We start from the raw sequence: 21,188 nt of genomic DNA on the forward strand, positions 1-21,188 counted from the left end.
GACAAGTGGGAGATTTGTGCGAGTAGTCAGGCATTTCTAAATACCCCATTCTTCAAGTCCCCTTTACAGCTTAAAGTTTTAGACAAATTGGTTATTTAACATGATATAAGGCCTCGAAATAATTGGAAATCTAAAGGCAATGAACATCCATGCTTATGTTTTTAGGAAAATTAGTAAAGACTGGCTCTCCTTGTGGCAAGTATCCAGCAAACATGCTCCTTGAAGCTATGTGGATTATGAACTAATACAAATATAACGTGGGCTACATTGCAAGGATCAGACATCTGCAAAGAGCTGGAAGTCGTAAAAATTTAAAAGGTAAAACTTGTTGGAGATGTATTCCATTTTCATTTCAGAAGGGCAAAGTAGGTTTATTTTCCCAACATGGATGAGAATGTATCCTGTAATCTGTATCTACAAAAAAATTCAGAGTCCAGACCACTCATCCAAATCCCAGTTCATTTAATCCAGCAAATAAAAATAATTTTGAATCCAAGAAACGAATAACTCTGCAGCAGTTTCCTTTCAGCTCCAATTTGATCACCACAGATGATTTGGACAGCAATTCAAATCTCTCTGGAATATTCATCTGACTTCTGAGAAACAGAATCAGTCACCCCAGGGAATAAACCATTCGACCAGCGACCTCAGCACCCACAGCCCTCATGTATCTGCGCAACTGTGTTTCCAAGTAAGCACGTTGACTGGGACCAAAAGCATGTTGCAGATCCTTCAAACAAAAGGATTAAAATGAAATCAGTGGCAAATGAGAAGAAAGGGAAGTTTTGAACTATGTAGCATTTCTTATATTTTGAATCTTTTCAAGGCAGGTCAATGAATAGTAACACATGAGGGGAGCAAGTGTGGACTTCCTACATTGGCCCAGGTGACCATTTTCCAAATTCCAACCCTGGAACAGTTTGATTAATCAGAACTTTGGCATGGGGCATCCTTGGGAGAAACTGGAATCCCCAGAAAAAAAGAACTGCAACAGAGATAGAGAACCAACTATTTTTTCTTTGTTTTCCATCCCCTTTTGGGTTTACCTTGCTTCAGAGCATTGAGCAAACATGCCTTGAACCTCATACAGGATCGTTTCAGGGGATTGAGTAAACATACCTTGAACCTCACACAGGATCGTTTCAATCCAATCAAAACATTACTAACATCACCATCTTCTATTTCAACTGATGTTGGACCATTGGCTTCTGAATCTGATTCATCATCAGAATTTACAAAATCAGCATCGTCCATTTCTTCATCATCAATGTCATTTGCGTCTTCTTCATTAAGGCCATTATGTTGCATTTCCATGAGATTTTCAGGAACATGTGGTGTGGACTCTCCATTTTGTAAGACAGCAAAATCTGACAAGACAACATATGGCTGCCTATCAAGTAAAGGCCTGGCAATATCAAATGGAACCCACCTGAAAAGAGAAATGCCAGATAAAGATAATTTGATTAGGGAGTCCAATGTTGTCCAAGCATGATGATTATCAGGTATTTTAAATTTTCTCCAGCAGGGGCCATTTCATGGTAAGTGATGCATAACTAAGTGCCTTGCCTCTAGGTATGGGGTACATAACTACATGAGCCCGGAACTTGGATGCTAGTCGATTATATAAATTAGCTACAGAAAAATAAAATCATAAGTCTATTGCCAGGGACAGAAAAATAACTTACTGGTAACGAAGAGGACAGAGAAGCTCAGATGGGCGATATGCTGCTTTATATCTCATCTTGCTGCAAGAGTGAATGTAATAGCCAAGATAATAGTATTGAAGGCTTGGACAATGAGCTTGATTCTCTTTTATCCAATCTATTTCTTGCAGGGCTGAGTACTTTCCTAGTGATAGAAAAGCAAGGTCTGGGTCCCAGAATAAATATTTACTTGACAAACATCTAGGAAGGATGTCTATGACACCAACAGCAACTAGCCGGCCATCTATCACATATTGCTGATGGAAAGAGCCAAAGCCACAAGGGGGAACCGTGTCATCACCAGTTGGTGGAACAAATACTAAGGGAGTATCAACAAGGAATCTCCTGTATGAGCTTTCCATGACATGCTCGGGTGTGTCATTGTGCACTTTAATCTGATATCTTCTGTACAAGGCAAATTCTTCTGGATCAAAACTGGACCTTTTCAGACGGATTTCAAGCTTCCGTCGTTTACCCTGAGGACATTCAGAGCTCTTCTTCAAACAACCTCCCTCACTTCCACTTCCAGTGGGGGATTCCTTAGCACCATTAACTATTTGAATCCCTTCACTCAGAAAATTACCTTTTCTAGCAGAATAGAAATTAATGTGCCCATTGCAAGCTCTTATCAACATACCAGAGACTTTCGCCATATGATTTAAAGAACTGGCCAACTTTTCTGCAATGGTTTTTGGTAAAAATGCAATAGATGACACATCTTCTTCCGCATTATGTCTTGACAACTTTGAATGGGGCATATCCTTCTCAGCTGATTGTGCCTTCCTTAAAGTGGCTGCTATCTGAAATGAAATGTTGCTGGAGTATAAAAGATCTTCTGATCCTTCCACTTGTAGTTTTCTTTTGGCTGGCAAAACCATTTTGACAGAAGCTTTTGGTAATTGGATGTCACAAAGGAACTCCCCGCTTTCAGTGCATGCACATACTGCATTATCAATTTGGTCTGACAAATAATGCATAAATGCTTCCACCTTATTCTTCTCTTCATCCTTACCAGCCAATGTCCCCTTTGCTGCTGAGCCTGAAACTTCATGATGGATACTGCTGCCTGAACTCTTTGAAGTTTTAGGCCCATCATTGATTTTATCTTGTTTTTTCACACTCAAAGTTCCATCTTGAAACCTAGGCATAGTAATTCTGCTGTTAGTACTCAATATGAACTGAATTCAGAAGAAAGCATAACTACATTTTGCTAATATTCAGAATGATCTGGCAACATTAAAGGGGCTAATTCATTAAACATCCAGTATGTGGTCTCAACTAGCCCACAATCTACTCTAGCCCTACAACTTCCACGTGAAAAAGCAATCTCATCAGTATGGTATAATGTAGTCTTTCAGGTGATTCCATAAAAATATGACAACCAATTCAACAAACAAGAAAGGAATAGGATGTATTCATAACAATACCTTTGCATTCGTTTAGAAACTCGAAGCTGCTCTTTAGAAGGAACAAAATCATCTGCTCTCAGACGGATAGTATAAGAAGGGCAGCATGTCCTTTCCATCTCGGGTTTGTAAAGGAATGAGCCAGATCTTCTCCAACCTCGGTCAAGAAGATCTTCCAGAGCATTAAAGTTGAAATAGGAAAATCAAAATAAATTATAGCACAAAAAAAAAACTATAAAACATTTAAATTGACGCTTGCTACAGTTTTTTCTCCCAATGCTCCATCTTAGTTACAGAACTAAGAAAACCAAAACTCTATAAGAAAATAGTAGTGATTTATAAACATCGCAATTGCCCAGGCCGACAAATCATGTTTACAAAGAAAAAGAACAGCATTACTCTAGTTTACCCTAGCCAGAAAGAAAAGAAAGAAAGACATGACTCAGTAAAACCAGCAAAGAAAGAAAATTGCTTCGCCATGCTAAACAACTATGCAAGCATGGGTTGAAAACGTTTCCCTTCCATCACCATGATGGCTTTTTATTTGATTTAATTTTATCCAACATCCCCTTAGTTCAGGTTCTACAACTTGTAAAGTTGCCATGGGCATTTGCCTGATCAACATTGCAGCTCAGCTAATTTCAACTAATTTACATTTTTGTGACTTAGAGGGTATTTGATAAAACTTACTACTTAATGTTTAATAACTTAAAATGACTTTAAATTAAATTATGTTCAAGTTATTAAGTTGTATTAAGTCATTAAATTGATTAATCAAAGTCATTTTTAAGTTTAAGTACAATATTAAGTTACTTCACCAAACATGCTTAATAACTTGAAGTAAGTCATTAAGCCATATTAAGTTATTAAGTAGATTTACCAAACACCCTCTTAGTGAATGGTTCTTTGTTCAATTACTGGAATCTAGTTGTACCTTTCTCCAAGTCCACATATTATATTTCAACTATCAACTACTTTCTCCAAGATACGACAAAACTTTGATTCCAGTTGTCAGGTAGACCAAGAATTCCATATACCCTTGTCCAAATCTTTATTTCCCCAATGCACTGGCTAAGACTGATAAAGTATGTTGATATCTCATCTCCAAACAATTATAGGAATTTCCATATTTGGTGATCACACATAATAATTGTCAATTTCACAAGATATATCAAGAAGTTGAAGTTGCCAACCTTGGTAGTCATCAACTGTAATGCTATGTGCCCATAAACCTGCAAAATCAAGTGGGAAAAAAATTGATGTCTAAACTTTTATTTGCATTGATACATAGACATGGATAGCCAAAAAAGAAAAAAAAAAAAAAGTGTAACAACTACTTCCACTGGTCAATGTCCTAACAGTCAAGTCATTTGTAAATGAAATTTAAACTTTGCATAGATGAACTCACCCTTTTTTTAGCCCTTAAATAGTTAATATGAATATTTTTACATGAATGCACAGGCGTGTGAGTAAGGGAGAGAGAAAGAGAACAGTGGAACTTATGCTAGTGTTTGAGAATTATATATATATATATATATATATATATAAGCATTTCAGAATTGCTCTAATTAATTTGGGAACCTTCCACATAACATTGGAATTCAGGCTAATGAACTAAAACATAAGAAATGCTAATATCACATTAAAGAAGAAAATGGACTACAATCCTGGGGTTTTGCCCCGAGGATGCCACTCGAGTTAAACAACCTCATTGTTCAATGAATTTTCACTGAGACAAAAACAAGAACCATTTCAACAAAGAACCAAACTTCACCGCCATCTATCCAACCCGACACACAATTCAACCCGTTGTTCAACATTGGCACCACCCTTTGAGGGGATAAAACCCCTCAATACCATCCGACTTTCAGAACCCCTCAACATTGACAGCTAAAACAAAGCTCTCCTTACTTTGGGCGAGTAGAATCTATAAGTTTCAGAAGCTCCTATACTAATTGAATTCACAAACCCCTTAAAACCATCTCAATTTTAATAATCGAAAACACTAATATCCGATCATTGACTTCAATTCACACGTTCAGCAACAGAATTCATCTCCTTCCTATCAATCAACCAACAGAACCATGAAATAGAATTCAAGCAGACACCATCGACAACCCCAGCAACAGAATAATCAATCAGTCAATCAAACAAACGAAACAACCAGTCAATCAAAATGAAGAAATGAATCGGTAAAACCAAAACCCAGCAGAACAAAAACAAACCCAGAGAGACCAAGCGATCGGACTCATCAGAGACACTGACCATGAGAAATACTGGTGCGAGCACCGGATCTACAATACCCACAAGTGCTTCTCCGCCTGCCCACATCCACCACCACGCTTTCGCCTCTGTTACTCCCACCGCTCCCACTTCTGCTACTGCTTGCCTCGTTCCTCGTCTTCCCCGCCATTAACCATTCGTCACAGAGTCAGCCGGGCGTTTCCAGGAGAAAGGGTGTCGTAAAACTCCTCTGATTGTCCTGGGACCTCGGCGTTCGCCCACAGATACCACCGCAGGGTAGACAGACTCAAGACTCCCGCAACTTGCGTACATAATCGCTACTAGTTTAGTATATTTTAATGTGTTTTCCTTGAGCTCCGATAGTCTAAGAATAATCCTCATTTTCATTATTACAACTCTTCTTCAATTCTTAATTTCTTATTTTAAATAAAAATATGTTGTTTTTTTCAAATATAAATTTCAAGCGTTTTTAGATTTTTTGAGAAAATTTTTAAAATACTTTTAAGTTTTTCTTTGTAAATAATATCCACAAAACTATTTTTAGTAGTTGATTTAAAACAAAGTTTTATTTTTTAAAATCCGTTCTTAGTTTTTAAATTGAAAATGTTGTCCATCATTCCCATTTTTAGTAAAATAAATACATTAATTTAAGTTTTCCCTTCTAATTTTTTTTTCTCAATAATAATAATAATTAATCCATTTTTGGGTTATAAATATGTCTAAAATGTTTTTATTCTCTATTATAAAAAGTTTTGATCAATTTCAACCCATCAAATGGGAGTATAATAAGTTAATCCTTACCATATTAGAAAAATAATTTGAATCATGTGACAAAATAAAAACTCATTAGTTAAATTTTATTTTTATTTGGTGTAGGAAAGATAGGAATATCAAATTGAGGGTAAAAGTTGGGATGACAATGTACCGGTCTTTTCAGGTATCCATGGCACCCATCTTTAAGACGATGTTAAAATAAATATAAACAAGTTTAAAATGAGTTTGAGAATTATTTTGAGCTTAAGTTGATGCATATAATTTTGATTTACTTGGCTCAATTTATATATAATATTAAATAAATATTATTTTAATGATTTTTTTTTCATTTTCATCTTTATAAATATATAAATATCTACTATATTTATTTAGTTATAAATTATGTTTAATTTAAAATTTTAAAAGTAACGAAATTATAAAAATAAATATTTTTGAAACAAAAATAAAAAGATTTAAAGGAGACAGGTATCAGAATTTTCTATGCTTTTCATCACCCTGTGTAAAACTTTTTTGTTGACACGGGTGAGAATTGATTTAAATTGGGATGACGGATCCGGATTCTCATGGATAAGGTAGAAGTAAGATGACCCTTAAGGCATGGCCTTTGTTTCCATATCTTTTGTGTCGAGGAGTCAACCTGGCATCATTATACTAAAAAAGGGAGGAGGGTGATTTGGGTTTGGTGGGAGTTATTGGAAATGGAAAGGCTATTAGTCTATGTATGAATTAGATTCCATTTCTATTTCCATTCTTGACAGAAAGGGATGCTTGATCTACAATTTCTCTTCTTCCTTGTAATTTAAAATTATGAATCCCAACACAAATGCAATGTTATGTTATTTCCCCTTCTAAGCTAACGTTCCGTAAAATACACGTAAACAGGACATACGTGACAATAATGTTACATCATTTGTATATAAATACTCGCCCACCCTCATTATTGGGACCCTTTTCCGATTATGCATTAGGATGGTTTGAGTCTTGGAGATGAGCCAAACCCATCCTAACTCCATTCTAGTTGTATAAATTAATTAGCATTTCATCTCTAAATAAATAAATAAGACAAGGTCCACATCAGAATTTCTTATATTTGCCTTCATGGATTAATTTTTTTTATATGTATATATTAAAATTTTAATTACATTTTGATTTTGCATAACTTATTTTATTGAAAAATAATATTTTATATGTATTAAAAATTAAAATTAAATTCAGGGCTATTTGATTAAAAAGGTTTTTAAAAACCTAATTTTTGAAATTTAATATTTTACCTTTTTTTGGCCTTATTTAGATAAAAATGTTCCCATTATCTTCTTATAAAAATAATATTTTTTTAAACCTATTTATAAATACTTGAAATGGTAAAAAATTGGTTATTTTTTTTAAATATAGAAAATATTAAAATTCATAATTAAATAATTTAAGGATTATTGTATACATAAGATAAAGCCTGAATAGTTTGAATTAAACAAAAAAAAAAAAGTCCAAATCCATTCATAACTTTTCTTTTTTTTTTTAATTTCATGCCAATCTTATTAGAAGTGGGGTGGGATTGACAATACGGAAAACCCATTTTATTGCCATTTCTATTCATGACTAATAAAAATTCTTTCCTAAGTTAGACAGAAAAGAAAAGTATTTTCTAAGTTGAACAAACAAAGAAATGTTGACGAAAAAAGTCATGTAATAAGAAGACTTTTTTGTTTGACACTATTTTTCTGAGGTTGTATTCATTCTCACCTCATACATATAATAATAAAATTGGTTGTTTGGAATTATGAGGTTGTAGGAGTCGGTATTGAAATTAAATGAAGAATATATATAGACCCCAAAATTATACTTTAATTGTCATAGCAAATCCTTTTAGAAAAATATAAAATATAAATATAAATTCTATTAATATCATCAAAATACAGAAAAATGACAAGAATTTAGAGGATAGAAAACATGGGAATTCATTCAACGTGGTCGGTGATTCAATAAATATGTGGCTCCATTTTTTTAAATTCTTGTTCCATTTGAAGGCCTGAGTTCTCTCTATGAAGAAGAAATCAAATTAGGGGTTAAACTGGAGATATGCAAAAGTGGAGGGGCACCACTGCAAAATCCCAACCCGTGATTATCCACCTAAAGGAACAACGTGAAAGCGTAGCCTTTAAGTGAGAGAAAGAGCGAGAGCTGCAGTAATAGTTGTCCGCTTTCAAAGAAATCTCAAAAAATAAAAAAAATAAAAAATAAAAATAAATAATTCCCAACTTCCCCTGAAAAACCTGGTCTCCCTCGCTTCCTGTTTTCCCCATTTTGGATTCGGACCTCAAATAACTCCTAAATAACATTAAATGCCACTCTCTCTTCATCTTCTCTCTACTGTGATCTCCGTTTCTTTCTCTCTCGAGACTTCAGCTTCGTTCTTTAACAATGGCGTCTTTCTCTCTCTAGGTTTCAACAATGCCGGTTGCTCCTCTCTCTAGGTTTCGGTTTTGTTGAGTTCTTTCCTTCTGGTTTTTGGTTTTTGGTTTTTGGTTTTTGGTTTGATTCATGGAGAGTAAGGCGAAATGCTGCTGTGTTTTGTGCTGAGCTGCGGCTTGGAGTTTCGCAAATTTGGAGCTCGATTTCAGATCTGTATGTGTTGATTTAGGTTTCTGAGGAGTGTGAGGATTCTTGTTGGGTGGATGTGGTTGCGTTTGTTTACGTGGAGGAGAAGTTAGGTTTTTGGTTGAAGATTCGGTTGTTTGGGTGTTTTTCTTCGTCTACTAGCTATTTTTGGTGTTGGTGGAGTTTAGATTTGGCAATGAATCGGAGTTTTAGGGCTCAGGAATCGCAAATGCCGGCTACGGTGAGGCAGAGGCAGCAGCAAGTGGGGAGTTTGAGGTCGTCGGTGATGAAGGAGAAGGATGAGGAGCTGGCGTTGTTTCTTGAGATGCGGAAACGCGAGAAAGAGCGGAGTCATCTCCTCCTTCTGCAGAATTCGGAAGAGTTTGATGCTCCATTAGGTGCGGATTTGTGGAATCCTTTTGTTGGTTTTGGGTTTCAAGGTTGCTATCTGATGTTTTGTGGCCTTCGCTTCTTCAAATTGATGATAATTGCTTTGGAATTATTGTCTCTTTTATTGGACTTTAACCCGTTGCTTTTTATTTCATCATATTCTTGAAATATACACCAAATTTGCAGCTATTTCTAATCAACGTGCATGAAAGTTATGTTGTGAATTCTTCTCTTCGCTGTTTGGCATTGAGATTAAGTTTTTTATTTTGTTTCTCAATTTCTCAATTGCAGGAGCAAAACCGGGCAGTTCTCCCATATTCAACATTGCACCATCACCCCCTCCACGTAAAACTGTTGCAGATGATTTCCTGAATTCTGACAATGATAAAAATGATTATGACTGGTAACGTAGTACCATCTCTTAGATTACTTTTTATGAGTTTAAGGTTGATCTATTTGAATAGATTTGTTGTTTATAGGTTGGGATGATTATCAAAATTAGCTTAAAAATTAGTGTTATGAGGCATGGTGGGATGGTTGGTTCCTATTTCTTTCAAATCAAAACTATCTCCTAGAAAATAAAATTTGATCCTCATGTTTGTACTGGGTTTGTGTTGGATGTTGTATTTGAAAATTTAGGTGGTAAATGATAAATTTATCACCCTGCCAGTAAGCCCTTTTATTGTCGAGCACAGTTATGGAACTGGATGAGGCATGTTACAGAAGACAATTGGCATGCAAAACTAATGACAGTGACAATGGGAAAGTTACTGTGATCCTGATACTGCTAACAAGGGTGTTTCTAATCATCTGCTGGTACTCTTGGAAACTACAAAAGACAGAATCCATGGTTTCTCTTAGTGGATCTCTTTTGCATTCTTAAACCCAATCTCCCTAAGTCCAATGTCACTGGTTCCTTGACTGAATTAAAAGATTCTTGTCATTACTATTGATCATCACACTTCTAATTTACACATATGCATGCACACACCCCGCACACCAGACAGATATGTGTGGTGTTAAAGAAGAAAAAGACGTCCCTGTATTACTTCCCATGCTCCCCATGAGAAGTGACTGGCCCTCAAATTTTTTAGCAGTTCTACTGATCCACACAAATCTGGTTTCAACATGTATTACATCTGACAAACAAATGATCTAGATATTTCTTCAACACTAGATATCACACAATCAGCTGTACAAAATAAATGAATGAATGGTTTGCAAGATATCTTTAGCATATTATCATCTCTTAAACATGCACTAGCAGTAGAATTTTAATTGTGGCAATGCATGACAGAATAAAGCTTTTTTTCTGGATTGTCTGCCTATACTGCTGATGTTTCATGGGGGTGCTGTGTTGTTTGTGGTTTTCATTGATGCATAAGGTTCAAAACCTTGTTTCCTAACTTGGTGACATTATTATTCTCTTCTATTTCAGGCTTCTAACACCTCCTGGCACTCCTCTTTTTCCTTCCCTGGAGATGGAATCACAGAAAACTGTTATGAGTCAGATTGGAACCCCTAAAGCTCGCCCCACTGCATTGAAATCTAGAGTAAGAGCTTTAATTTAAAATCTTATGGTGGATAAGTGTCCTTGTTCACAAGCGTCTAATGACATTTATATATCATTTGAGAGGCACAAATATGAAAACATCAATCTTAAGAAATAAAGAAATTATGACAAGTTTTTTTTTTCTGATAGGTAAAACATTTTTCCCCTCTTTTTTCCTTTTTTATCCCCACTGGTACTTGAACTTGGAATGTCTACAAATCCACCCCAACCCTCTACCACTTGAGCTAGGCCCCAAGGGCTGACTATTAACGATATTGGTCCAATTGCTTACATTTTTTTACCCTTATCTAATGGCTAAAACTTTTGGATGAAATTGGTAGTTTGATATTGTATTGGTCTAATAGGATATTGGTTTTCAGGAAGCCCAAAAGAAAAAATGACTAACTACTTAACTTAAGAAAAAAAATTGTTTCCTCATCTTTCTCGTGTGGTAAACTTGCTATTACATCATTAAATTGTATAACATTGATATACCAAGTTCAACTACATCAGTTCTTTTTGAATTTTACACTATCTCACTATCATTTGAACAAGACTCAGTTCCTTTGAACCACCAAGTGCAAGAAGTATTCTAAGAGTCTTTATAATCTCAGCTAACATGGAGTCAAGAATTGTTAATGAGTTCCCATAAAAACAATAATACTTCTTCTCAACAGTTCAATTCTGTTTAATGAGATGCTTAAAAAGTGTTTCTGTTCTAATATCTAATGTTCAGGAATTTCTGGGCTCTTATTCTCCCCAAAGTCATGAACTCATGTTGTTTGTATATTTTGGTTATAGTTAGCAAACCCCCAGCCAGAGCCTGCTGCAAGGAGCAGCTTAGTATCTAAACATCCAGCTTCCTCCCCTGGGTTGAATTCCTCAAGTGCAGGAATCCGCAGGCCATCATCATCAGGGGGTCCAGGATCAAGACCTGCAACACCAACTGGACGTCCGACATTGACTGCCACAACTAGACCTTCAAGACCAGCAACACCTACTTCTCGGGCCACCCTAACTTCAACAAAGCCCACTGTTCCTGCAAGATCATCTACACCTGTAACAAGGTCTACAGCAAGATCTTCAACGCCAACATCCAGGCCCTCCATTCCGGCATCCAAGCCTGTATCAAGGGCTGCGACACCAACTCGTCGACCCTCTACACCTTCAAGTGTATCAAATTTATCTGCTCCTCCAATTAAATCTACTTCGTCAGTCACAAAATCAGGTCCTACAACATCAAGAAACCCAGTGCCATCCCGTGGGAGTTCCCCAACTGTGAAGTCCAGACCATGGAAGCCATCGGAGATGCCTGGTTACTCGCTTGATGCTCCTCCAAATTTAAGGACATCAGCTCCTGAAAGGCCAGTTTCGGCCTCGAGGGGTAGGCCTAGTGCACCTATTGCTCGATCTTCTTCTGTTGATGCTGCTCCTAATGGAAGGCCAAGGCGGCAATCATGCTCTCCAGCAAGAGGTCGTCCTCCCAATGGCATTATTCATACCAGTGGAAGCTCAGTTCCTGCAGTGAGCCGTGGGCTTTCAAAAGTTAGTGACAATGTAAGCCCTGTTTTAATTGGAACAAAAATGGTTGAAAGGGTGATAAATATGAGAAAACTGGTCCCCCCTAAGCAAGAAGACAAACATTCTCCTCGTGGTAACTTGTCTGGGAAGTTGGCTTCATCCCCGGACAGCTCTGGCTTTGGAAGAACGCTCTCAAAGAAATCTCTGGATATGGCTATTAGGCATATGGTATACATCTCTTTACATTTTATTTGGTTTATTATCTATGGGTTTAGGCTAGGATCCTGGTTTTAGAATATGTGAGGTTTATAAGTTTGTTGAGGTGGAATATTTCAAAACTGTCTTCATTTATCACACCAGAATATGTTTCTCTCTTCTCTATGGTCAAGCCAATTTTTATCCTTTCTTTAATAAAGCCCAGATTGATCCTACAAAACCCCTTTTCTCTTATTTATTTCCCACTCGGATTATTTAAAAGGAGAAGGAAGTAGCATATCTTTTTTTTTTTTCCCTTAATTTGGGATTTGCTCTTGGCAGGACATAAGGCGAAGCATTCCAGGTAATCTACGGCCCCTGATGACAAATATTCCAGCGTCCTCTATGTACAGTGTGAGGTCAGGGCCTACACGAAGCAGAACAGTTAGTGTTTCAGATTCCCCTCTTGCCACAAGCAGTAATGCTAGTTCTGAAGTGAGTGTCAACAACAATGCCCTTTGTGTAGATGGGGGTGAAATAGAAGATGATATTGGCAGTGAGAGAGGGGGTCGGCCGTCTCCTGCCAGCTTACGTGGCAGATGATAGCCAGAGCACTTCACCATCCTGAACTCTGAACTACTTTTCTAATCCACTTTATATTTTATTTGGGATCTCTGCTACCCGGCAGTTGAAAGGGGAGCAGTTTCCGGGAAGAACTGATGTGCAACATGCCTCTATGATTTATGTAAAGTTTATTGGATTGACTAGCAGTTAAAGATTATATCATTCATCACCTTTGTATTATTAGGCAGTTATGTTCTAAGCCATCTTTCTGGCTCATTTTCTACATGGTGAGGTATTGCTGATTGGCTTTGGAAGCTCGATCTCTTTTCATATCTTCTTGCATAATGATATGAGTCGATGACAACTGTTTAGTCTGCTGATGGCATTAATACTCCTATGTGATAGATCATGCAGAAACAAGTAGCAGAGTGGTCAAAGCAGCAAAGTCAACTGTATGAAATTCATTGCCCATTCTGTTCTCCTTCGCTTGTTCAAATAACATCTTTCTTGCCTGTTGCTGTTTATGCTTCAAGTTTTTCATTTTCATTGTTAACTTCTTTGGAGGATTCCTTGAGAACGAGTTCATGATGATATATTGATGTTTGCCACTGATGTTAAAACCTGAGAATGACACTGGTGCCTTGTGCTGTTCATTTGGTAAAGATTACTGTAACTGGGGAGATGATACAGGGATTCATATTAGACCCATAATAGTAAGAGTTGAGTGGAATGGTAACATGAGAGTTTTGTTGCGGGCCTAAGGCATAAGCAAGCAAAATTAGGTTGTGTGAAACCCTTGGGTCAGAGTCAAACACAATGAATTGGTTTTTAAAGTGATAGGTCTGTGAGACCTTTGGATCGAACATGGTTTCTATTTCGAGCATCAGTGCATCCATATAGGGCTCATAGATGAGTGTTTGAGTGGCCTCTGAGTCCCCACCCTTTGGCAGAACTTAATGGCTTGGATCTTTTGGACTTTCATGTGGCAGTCTGTTAATAAAAGCTGCAACTGGACCACATATCTCCATCCGCCTACTTCAGATTTTGAATGATGATGGGAATGCAATAGTTATGAGTAGTCAGTCTGGTGCTGTACAAACATATTTCTGGACTTGGATCAATCTCTTCAGTGGCAGGACCACTTGAATCATACACACATTCAAACTTTCTGAATGGGAGCCCAAATAGATATCCTCAGCATGTGGTGGTAATGAGAAAGGGCACAGCACTAAGAAACTTTTAACATTTTCTCTCAAGAAAAAGCACATGTAGATTCTGATAAATAGCAAGATCCATTGGAACCCTTATTGGCATCACCTGAACCCATCCAACCCATCTAATCACCAATCTTAAACTGACTCCTCTCAAGTCACCTCAAGCTTGAGTTCAGACTCATCCAATGGCCGCTGGTAACAGGCATACCATCCAAAATGCAATGGTACAATATAATCAGCCAAAATGCTGTCTAGATAAACCATGTTTTATACATCAACATGCACAAAAATATAACCTAGCACCATCACATAAACCACCGATCAAAAGTGTCCTTAAAAGGGCTAGAACTCCCAACAAACCAAAAATAATCATCTCCGAGACCAAATATCCATCCATATAAGAAAAAAAGCTGACAAAGATGGCAACCAGTTAAGTATCAAGCAGCAGCAACAGCCTCAGGGGGGCTTGGCCCAACAGCAGCCTTGGCGGGAGCAGCAGCAGAGGCAGAATTGCCAGTCTTGGCGTCCTTGGCCGGGGCTGGTGCTGGTGGTGGAGAGGGTTTCAGGTGGGGAGGTGTATTGTGCTTTAGCTTTAAGAGTATTTGTCGCATCCTTGACAGGTCAGTAGGTTTCCCAGGCTTGGGCCCTTGGATCACAACAATGGAAGGCTTCTTATCCTGATCCTTCTTCCCTCTCTTCTTTTCTATAGCTGGCACTTCATTAGGAACGAGCTCTGCAATTGCTTTCCAGTAATTCTTATCAGCTTCAGCATGGAACTTCTCTTGGTTGGCTATGAATAACTGCAATCATTGAAAATGTCAGAAAAAAAAAAATGCATGATTGACTGCTTTAAAACTGCATTTTTTATTTGATTTTATTTTTTTCCAGTTTTCAAGAGAGCTTTCCTCGTACATGACAAATTCCACCCCTCCATTATTTAGCTGATAGACAACGTAGATCGACACAAATAAGATCCCTGGTAGGATATGGTTTAGCTCACCAACTTCCATATACCTTATATATGACATTGTGCTAGTTCTACACCAACTGTTCCAATCATTTCTCTCCTAAATCTGAGTCATGATCAAGGTGCTGTTTTTCTAAATCAATGGATTTATTTTTTAAATCTGCATGATCCATTGAATATCATGTGACTTGACATGTCAGAAGACTCTACACAAATTTAGGGGAACTGCAACTGGAAATGGCAGTTTGAGCACTCTTCTCTCTCCTGTTTCTCTCAAAACATTCTTGCCTAGATGCAGCATAACAATTTCAATGAGGGTCTCCAATTTCCTACTTTGCAGCAAGTGGAAGGACTATAACAACCATTTCTATGATTATTAATTTATTCTGGAATTTTAGTACATCTTTTTTTGTCTCTAGTTGAGTAAACAAATCAGATATCAAGTCCAAGGGAGTTCCTACTTTGAGGATTTGCTTTTATAATAAATTCAATCAGAATTACAATGATTTTTCATTAAATATTTTCAGTCTTACTAGAAGTTTCTACCTTTTTTTTTTGTCAAGACTTCTAAGAATCCAAAAGAGACTTTCAAAGTCAACGTTCTCATGTTTTAGGTCTTCTAGAGTCAGGAAAGATCAACAAACTTTGTAATTTCATTTTCTTAGTCATATCCTATCCCTTATTACTGAGCCCCAACAAACATTAAAACAAGTAGAAATCCTAATAAAAATATAGAAGTTCAAAAAACGGAAAAAAAAACAGGCGTTAAAGAACTCATAGTGCAATACTTGAGATGTGCAATAAGGGCAGTTTAGAACATATACTTCTCAGGTTCACTACATGGATAATTGTGTTGGTATATAGCAATAGAAAGTTGGGATATTAATTATAGCATTTCTTTTTATACATCTTCTGTAGCAGTCATGCTACTGTCAAATACAGCATGTCCCGATCAATACATATTAACATTGGGGAGAAGATATCATACAACCATTCGATAAAAGAAAACCTATTTGAACATTACTTTTACTTATATACTGTTTGTAAGCCTAAACCATCCATACCATACTTATCCAAATTGGGTGATCCATAATGTAATTTTGACGTTAAGCGTCAAAGCTAAGTACCTATTTGGATAAACTTCCTATTTTTTGTTTTTAAAATTAGAAACTTCCATATAAAAGTACATCATCTTGTACAAAAAGTATAGATTTACCTTATATATTTAGAAATCACTTTCAGAAATTTTAAGATTTGAGGTAGTAATTTTTTTTTTAATATTGGATGTTTTTAAACAGTTTTTTAAACCATTATTTTTCATATAAGTCTCTAAAGTTTTTGTATCTTCTATAAAAGTTACTATTATTTTCTAATTTTGAACATAAAAAAAATAGGAAGCATATCCAAACAAACATTAAGAAAAACAATTAGGAATTTGTTTTCATTTCATAAGCCTATCAAACCCCCACCTGCTTGTGTGAACTGCATTATTTATTAATTTATAGAATAAGAATAGAATTCTAAGGCTTAAGTCAATACCTCCTAGTTCCTACTACTGCCCTCTACCCTTAATGCCTGAACATGCCATCCAAATGCTCTTAAAACCAATCTCTAAGTCATAGAAAGTGTTGTGTGGCTTCTATTGAGTAAATGATTGAGGCCCAAATCACCCATCAAACTGAAAGATAAACTGATTCACAGATAAGCCATCAATGTGAAGGTTGTAGAACGGTTATATGATTCAAGATACTTAAAATAGATAGTAAGAAAACCCTGCTATCTTTCCTACAGGAATAGGCACACTCAAGCCACATATTTATGATAGGTGCTTATTTCCAATGGAAATAGCCTAGTGATAACCAAATAGGAAAAATTGACAAGTTTAAATAAAGAAATAACTGAACAGCTAAAAAAGAATCCCAAATCTTACCTTCTCCTTTTCCCTGTTTGTGGTTTTGTTTGTTTCACAGGTTATAGTCCTTCTCCTGTAGAATTCCACTTTGTACTCATCTGCTTCATCAATAATTTGGCTCAACAATTCTTTCTCCCTCTTTTCCTTCTCCTCCAGTGTAATTGCATTCTGTCTGCATGCCACAATGGCAATATCTTTTATCAATGCTTAACTCACAAAGTTGAAGCCGCTGGAGTAGGAATAAGGTGATAATCCTAGTTAATTCTATGTAAAAGGAATCACTCACGTGTGAAATGCATATAGACAAATAAATTAGAAATGAAAATTGAAACTTGATTCAGAAAATCACTGCTACACAATCAATTCTTCACTAAACCTAGCAAACAGAAATTTAGACAGTATTAAAGTTGGATAGATCTATAAACGTCCACGGTTAATTTCAACTAACTAGGCCTGTTGAGCCAACAGAGATTCGAATCCTATTTCATAAAACGCTAATACTATTGGCCGAGTGGTTGCAGTGGGACGAAAAAAAAGAAAGCAAAATGAAAGCTTATAATATCCCCTGTTTTGATTTGCCAAAAAGCAAACAACCAATTGAACTAATCTTTTTGCAATTATTTGAATGATCGAAAATTTCGTTTTCTTAGAAGGAAAAAAAAAAATCTAAAGTTCGAACCTATTTTCCTTTGCTCTTCTGTTACCTCATCAACCAAACAGACCCTATACCTAAAAATCAGTTCAAACTAATTGCCAAAATAGATAAAGCGGCGAAATATCTAGTGAATTCTCAAAATTGCCACACAGATCTGTAATGAAAAACAGAATCAAGATCCACCTACCTTCTCCACTCTCTGAGAGCAAAACCCTCCTCCGACTGCATCTCCGTAGGAGGCGGGAGAATCGGACCATCCGATCCAGCAAAACCTTCATCGAACACCTTCCCGTTTGCTTCGGGCGAAAAGGACGAGAATTCATGCTGATCCGCAGCGAATCCACCGCCGGAGACATAGATCGGAGGAGGAGAGGGAGTATCCGGGATTGGCTGAGAAGTGAACACATCGTCGGCAGCGGCGTAGGAGGCGCTGTTGTAGATCGGCGAGTCTTCGACCGATTCCTTGACGGACTCGGAATCGGCGAAGTTGGTGAACGAGTCGAATCGCTGGGAAGGGAGGCGGGGGTCATAGCCGAGGTAGCCGTCGTCATCAAAGGGGCGAGTGGAGGCGGCGGCTGCGGGTCGTGACTCGTCCCCGGGTTGACCGAACGAGTCGGTGAATGAAGCCATGGTTAATGCGTTGGTGGAACGATGTGTGAAGCCGACGCGCGAGGTTCGCTTCTGGCTCTCTTACTAGCAGTGTGATGCTCCAGATGCCTCGCTGTCCGCGAACTCCCTTCTCGATTTATAGGCTCGCAAATTCATTGGACTGGGCCATTTCAAGACCGGCCCAATTCTACTGGCTTGTTGTCTCACAGTGGTCTTCAATGTTTGTTTTTTTTTTTTTTGGTTTTTTTGCTTAAAACAATTTATTTGGGATGTTTGTTTTTTTTTCTTTTTTTTTGAATTATTATAAACTTTTTACTGAATAGAAAAAGACAAAGGTGATATTTGTTTTTTTAGCTTTTTGCTTAAAGCAATTTGCTTTTAGAATTTAGGTTGTTTATTTTTCTAATTTTTGATGACTTATTATTGAATTTTAAAATTTTTTGGCTAAATAGAAAAGACAGTTAAAGTAGCTTAAAGAAGCTTGGAAGACAATAACTGGGAGGCGTTTGGATTGTAAGGGAAGTTGGTTCTCGCCCTCGGACCACACATGAGCCTCGCCGCCTCGTCATAGGCCCGAGCAGTCGTCCTCCATCGTTTTGAATGTGCCCAGCCAAATTCCAGTCTTCCTGCACAAACCTGATTTCAATTAGCAACTTGGAAGTGAACATCGAAACGTGTACAAAACCGAAACCGAAACATGTACATGTTCATGTGTGTGAACTTACAGAAGTGGGTGGCGAATTTCAGAGACCCAACTACCCTAATGCCTATGTCGGACGCCTCGATATCACTGCTGAGGTCTGGTCATGTTAGAGTTATTAAAAAGAAAGGAAGAAAACGTTTCGTGCGGGAAGTGTTTGTGAAAATGCTTGAAAGAGAGAATGATACAAAGGAGAGTGATGGCCAACTGATGGAGGGGGTAGAGGGGTTTATGTAGGTGGGCTTATTGACAGGCACAGGAGCACGGGAGGGGGCTCTTGTTTAAAAAAAAAAACATTCTCAATGTTTTAGCACCAAGTTAATAGAAATAAAATATTAAAAAAACAAACAACTTAATACTTAATACTATTAAACATTATTTAGTATTAAGTTAAATAAAAGTTCTATTTAGAATTAAGCCAAAAAAACAAACACCACCAAAGTATTTAACTTTTTTTAAATAGAAAAAATAATATATTGATTTTTCTTTATTTTTTAATATTTAATAAAAATAAAATACTACAAAAACAAACAATTTAATATTTAATATTATTAAACATTAAAGTTCTATTTAGAATTAAGTAAAAAAAAAACATCACCTAATATGATTAGGTTACGTTTCATTGGTGGGATATGACAGGACATATGTATCATAGGATATTATATCCCGCCGGATAAAATAGACATATTTTAGGATATTATTTTCAATGGGATATGATATCCGGTAATATATCCGATGAGATATATTATATTATAATTAATTTATGAAATAAATAAAAACTAATATGAAATATATTATTTTCCATGTTGTTTAAAATAAAAATTATATCACATTCAAATATTTTCTATTTAAAAAATGAAAATTTTGTTATGTTTAACAATATTAATATAACAATATTCATGATTAAAATATTTAAATTTTACAAATATTTTTTATATTATGTTATTTAATATATAAAAATAATTTATATATTATATATTAATATTGTTTTATAAATATTTCTTTTTTGTTTTTGTTTTTCAATCATAAATTTAATTTATAATAATAAAAATTTATTTTGTAAAATAAGTATATTAAAAAACAAAAAATTGATAAAAAAATAAAATTTTAATACACGACATATGTATGTTTCATATCTTACCATGAAATTAACATATCTTACGTGAAAAAAAATGATGAATAATGTATCATACCATTTATCTTATCCTATATTTGGTTGAACATAAGATAAGATAAGTGATAAGATAACTTATCATATTCCATCATCAATCAAATATGAAATATGATATAATATTTTCTCTTTTATCCCATCCCATGCTATATTTGGCAAACCAAACATGACCTTAGTGTTTTAATTTTAAGAAAAATTAAATTAAGATGAAAATATTTAAAAACATGAGGCCCATTTTTAATTTTTTCAATAAATTTATTTTATTTCATATAAGGTGAGTAATTAATATTATTTAGGTCATTTTAATATTTTTATAAATTTTAAAAATAAATTATGTTGATTGTTTTATACACATATAAATGATACATATTCATCATTTTTCTCTAAATTGATATGAAGTCAATAAATTACTTTTATATATTCCTTTAAACTTTTTTTTCACTTATTTTTAGATTAAATAATTAAAAATTTGGTAAATTTTAATTATATTTGACATTGGTTACTATTTTTCCTCATAACCAAAACAACATTACATCTATTGCTTTTTAATATAATGCAGGACCTCACATGTTGTTATCCTTTTTAAAAGGAATTACTGATAGAAAAAACACATACCATAGTTTTATAGTACGTTCATCCAAACACTCACGATATTCGAACATAAGAAGAGTCGATGAACGCAACTAATCCTCCAATATGCCAACATATAAGTTTTCTTTTGGCAAATAATTGAATTTAAGTGTCCAACATGCAACTTAAATAGTATGTGTCCCTAGAAAATACGATTTTGAACGTGTAGCGGACAACATGTTGAATACTTTTTCTTTATATGTAGCGGTTTTCTTGAAGTACATACTCAAGAATAAAGAGATCAATGATCAAAGGGGAGATTAATTTTATCATTGCTTCCTGACTTCTTTAACATGAATTCGTATAGAATGAGAACTTCAAAAGTAAATTTCGTTTATGTTTAATAGCTTCAAGGTGCAGAGAAGAGTTTGGCAATATGGAAGAAA

General features: G+C 35.7%; 3 protein-coding genes across 3 annotated transcripts; 1 reads left to right on the forward strand and 2 right to left on the reverse strand.

Moving 5' to 3' along the window:
• Nucleotides 1-310: 310 nt before the first annotated feature.
• Nucleotides 311-5,667, reverse strand: LOC117928703 (arginyl-tRNA--protein transferase 2-like). Its single transcript, XM_034848693.1, has 6 exons — nt 5,375-5,667; nt 4,303-4,341; nt 3,131-3,281; nt 1,686-2,843; nt 1,120-1,429; nt 311-730 (listed from the first exon to the last, which is right to left on the reverse strand). Exons 1-6 carry the CDS (start codon nt 5,520-5,522, stop codon nt 614-616), a joined length of 1,923 nt encoding a protein of 640 aa, XP_034704584.1. The 5' UTR covers nt 5,523-5,667; the 3' UTR covers nt 311-613.
• Nucleotides 5,668-8,363: 2,696 nt separating this feature from the next.
• On the forward strand, nt 8,364-13,466 carry LOC117927526 (nascent polypeptide-associated complex subunit alpha, muscle-specific form). The gene is made up of 5 exons (XM_034847066.1): nt 8,364-9,120; nt 9,404-9,515; nt 10,551-10,665; nt 11,466-12,413; nt 12,723-13,466. The coding sequence occupies exons 1-5, from the start codon at nt 8,919-8,921 to the stop codon at nt 12,981-12,983; spliced, it is 1,638 nt and encodes a 545-aa protein (XP_034702957.1). The 5' UTR covers nt 8,364-8,918; the 3' UTR covers nt 12,984-13,466.
• A 751-nt stretch (nt 13,467-14,217) lies between these two features.
• On the reverse strand, nt 14,218-18,411 carry LOC117927527 (clathrin light chain 2). The gene is made up of 3 exons (XM_034847067.1): nt 17,880-18,411; nt 17,056-17,209; nt 14,218-14,958 (listed from the first exon to the last, which is right to left on the reverse strand). The coding sequence occupies exons 1-3, from the start codon at nt 18,320-18,322 to the stop codon at nt 14,596-14,598; spliced, it is 960 nt and encodes a 319-aa protein (XP_034702958.1). The 5' UTR covers nt 18,323-18,411; the 3' UTR covers nt 14,218-14,595.
• Nucleotides 18,412-21,188: the final 2,777 nt, after the last annotated feature.

Source organism: Vitis riparia, chromosome 13 (genome assembly GCF_004353265.1).
Source record: "Vitis riparia cultivar Riparia Gloire de Montpellier isolate 1030 chromosome 13, EGFV_Vit.rip_1.0, whole genome shotgun sequence".
NCBI lineage: Eukaryota > Viridiplantae > Streptophyta > Magnoliopsida > Vitales > Vitaceae > Vitis > Vitis riparia.

Coding starts and splice junctions, on each gene's coding strand:
- LOC117928703 (XM_034848693.1), bottom strand. CDS start 5,522: ATGGCGGGGAAGACGAGGAACGAGGCAAGCAGTAGCAGAAGTGGGAGC. Junction 4,342..5,374: donor TCGCACCAGTATTTCTCATG/GTCAGTGTCTCT, acceptor TTGATTTTGCAG/GTTTATGGGCACATAGCATT. Junction 2,844..3,130: donor GTTTCTAAACGAATGCAAAG/GTATTGTTATGA, acceptor TACTATGCCTAG/GTTTCAAGATGGAACTTTGA.
- LOC117927526 (XM_034847066.1), top strand. CDS start 8,919: ATGAATCGGAGTTTTAGGGCTCAGGAATCGCAAATGCCGGCTACGGTG. Junction 10,666..11,465: donor CCACTGCATTGAAATCTAGA/GTAAGAGCTTTA, acceptor TTTTGGTTATAG/TTAGCAAACCCCCAGCCAGA. Junction 12,414..12,722: donor ATATGGCTATTAGGCATATG/GTATACATCTCT, acceptor TGCTCTTGGCAG/GACATAAGGCGAAGCATTCC.
- LOC117927527 (XM_034847067.1), bottom strand. CDS start 18,322: ATGGCTTCATTCACCGACTCGTTCGGTCAACCCGGGGACGAGTCACGA. Junction 17,210..17,879: donor GCTCTCAGAGAGTGGAGAAG/GTAGGTGGATCT, acceptor TGTGGCATGCAG/ACAGAATGCAATTACACTGG. Junction 14,959..17,055: donor CAAACAGGGAAAAGGAGAAG/GTAAGATTTGGG, acceptor CAATGATTGCAG/TTATTCATAGCCAACCAAGA.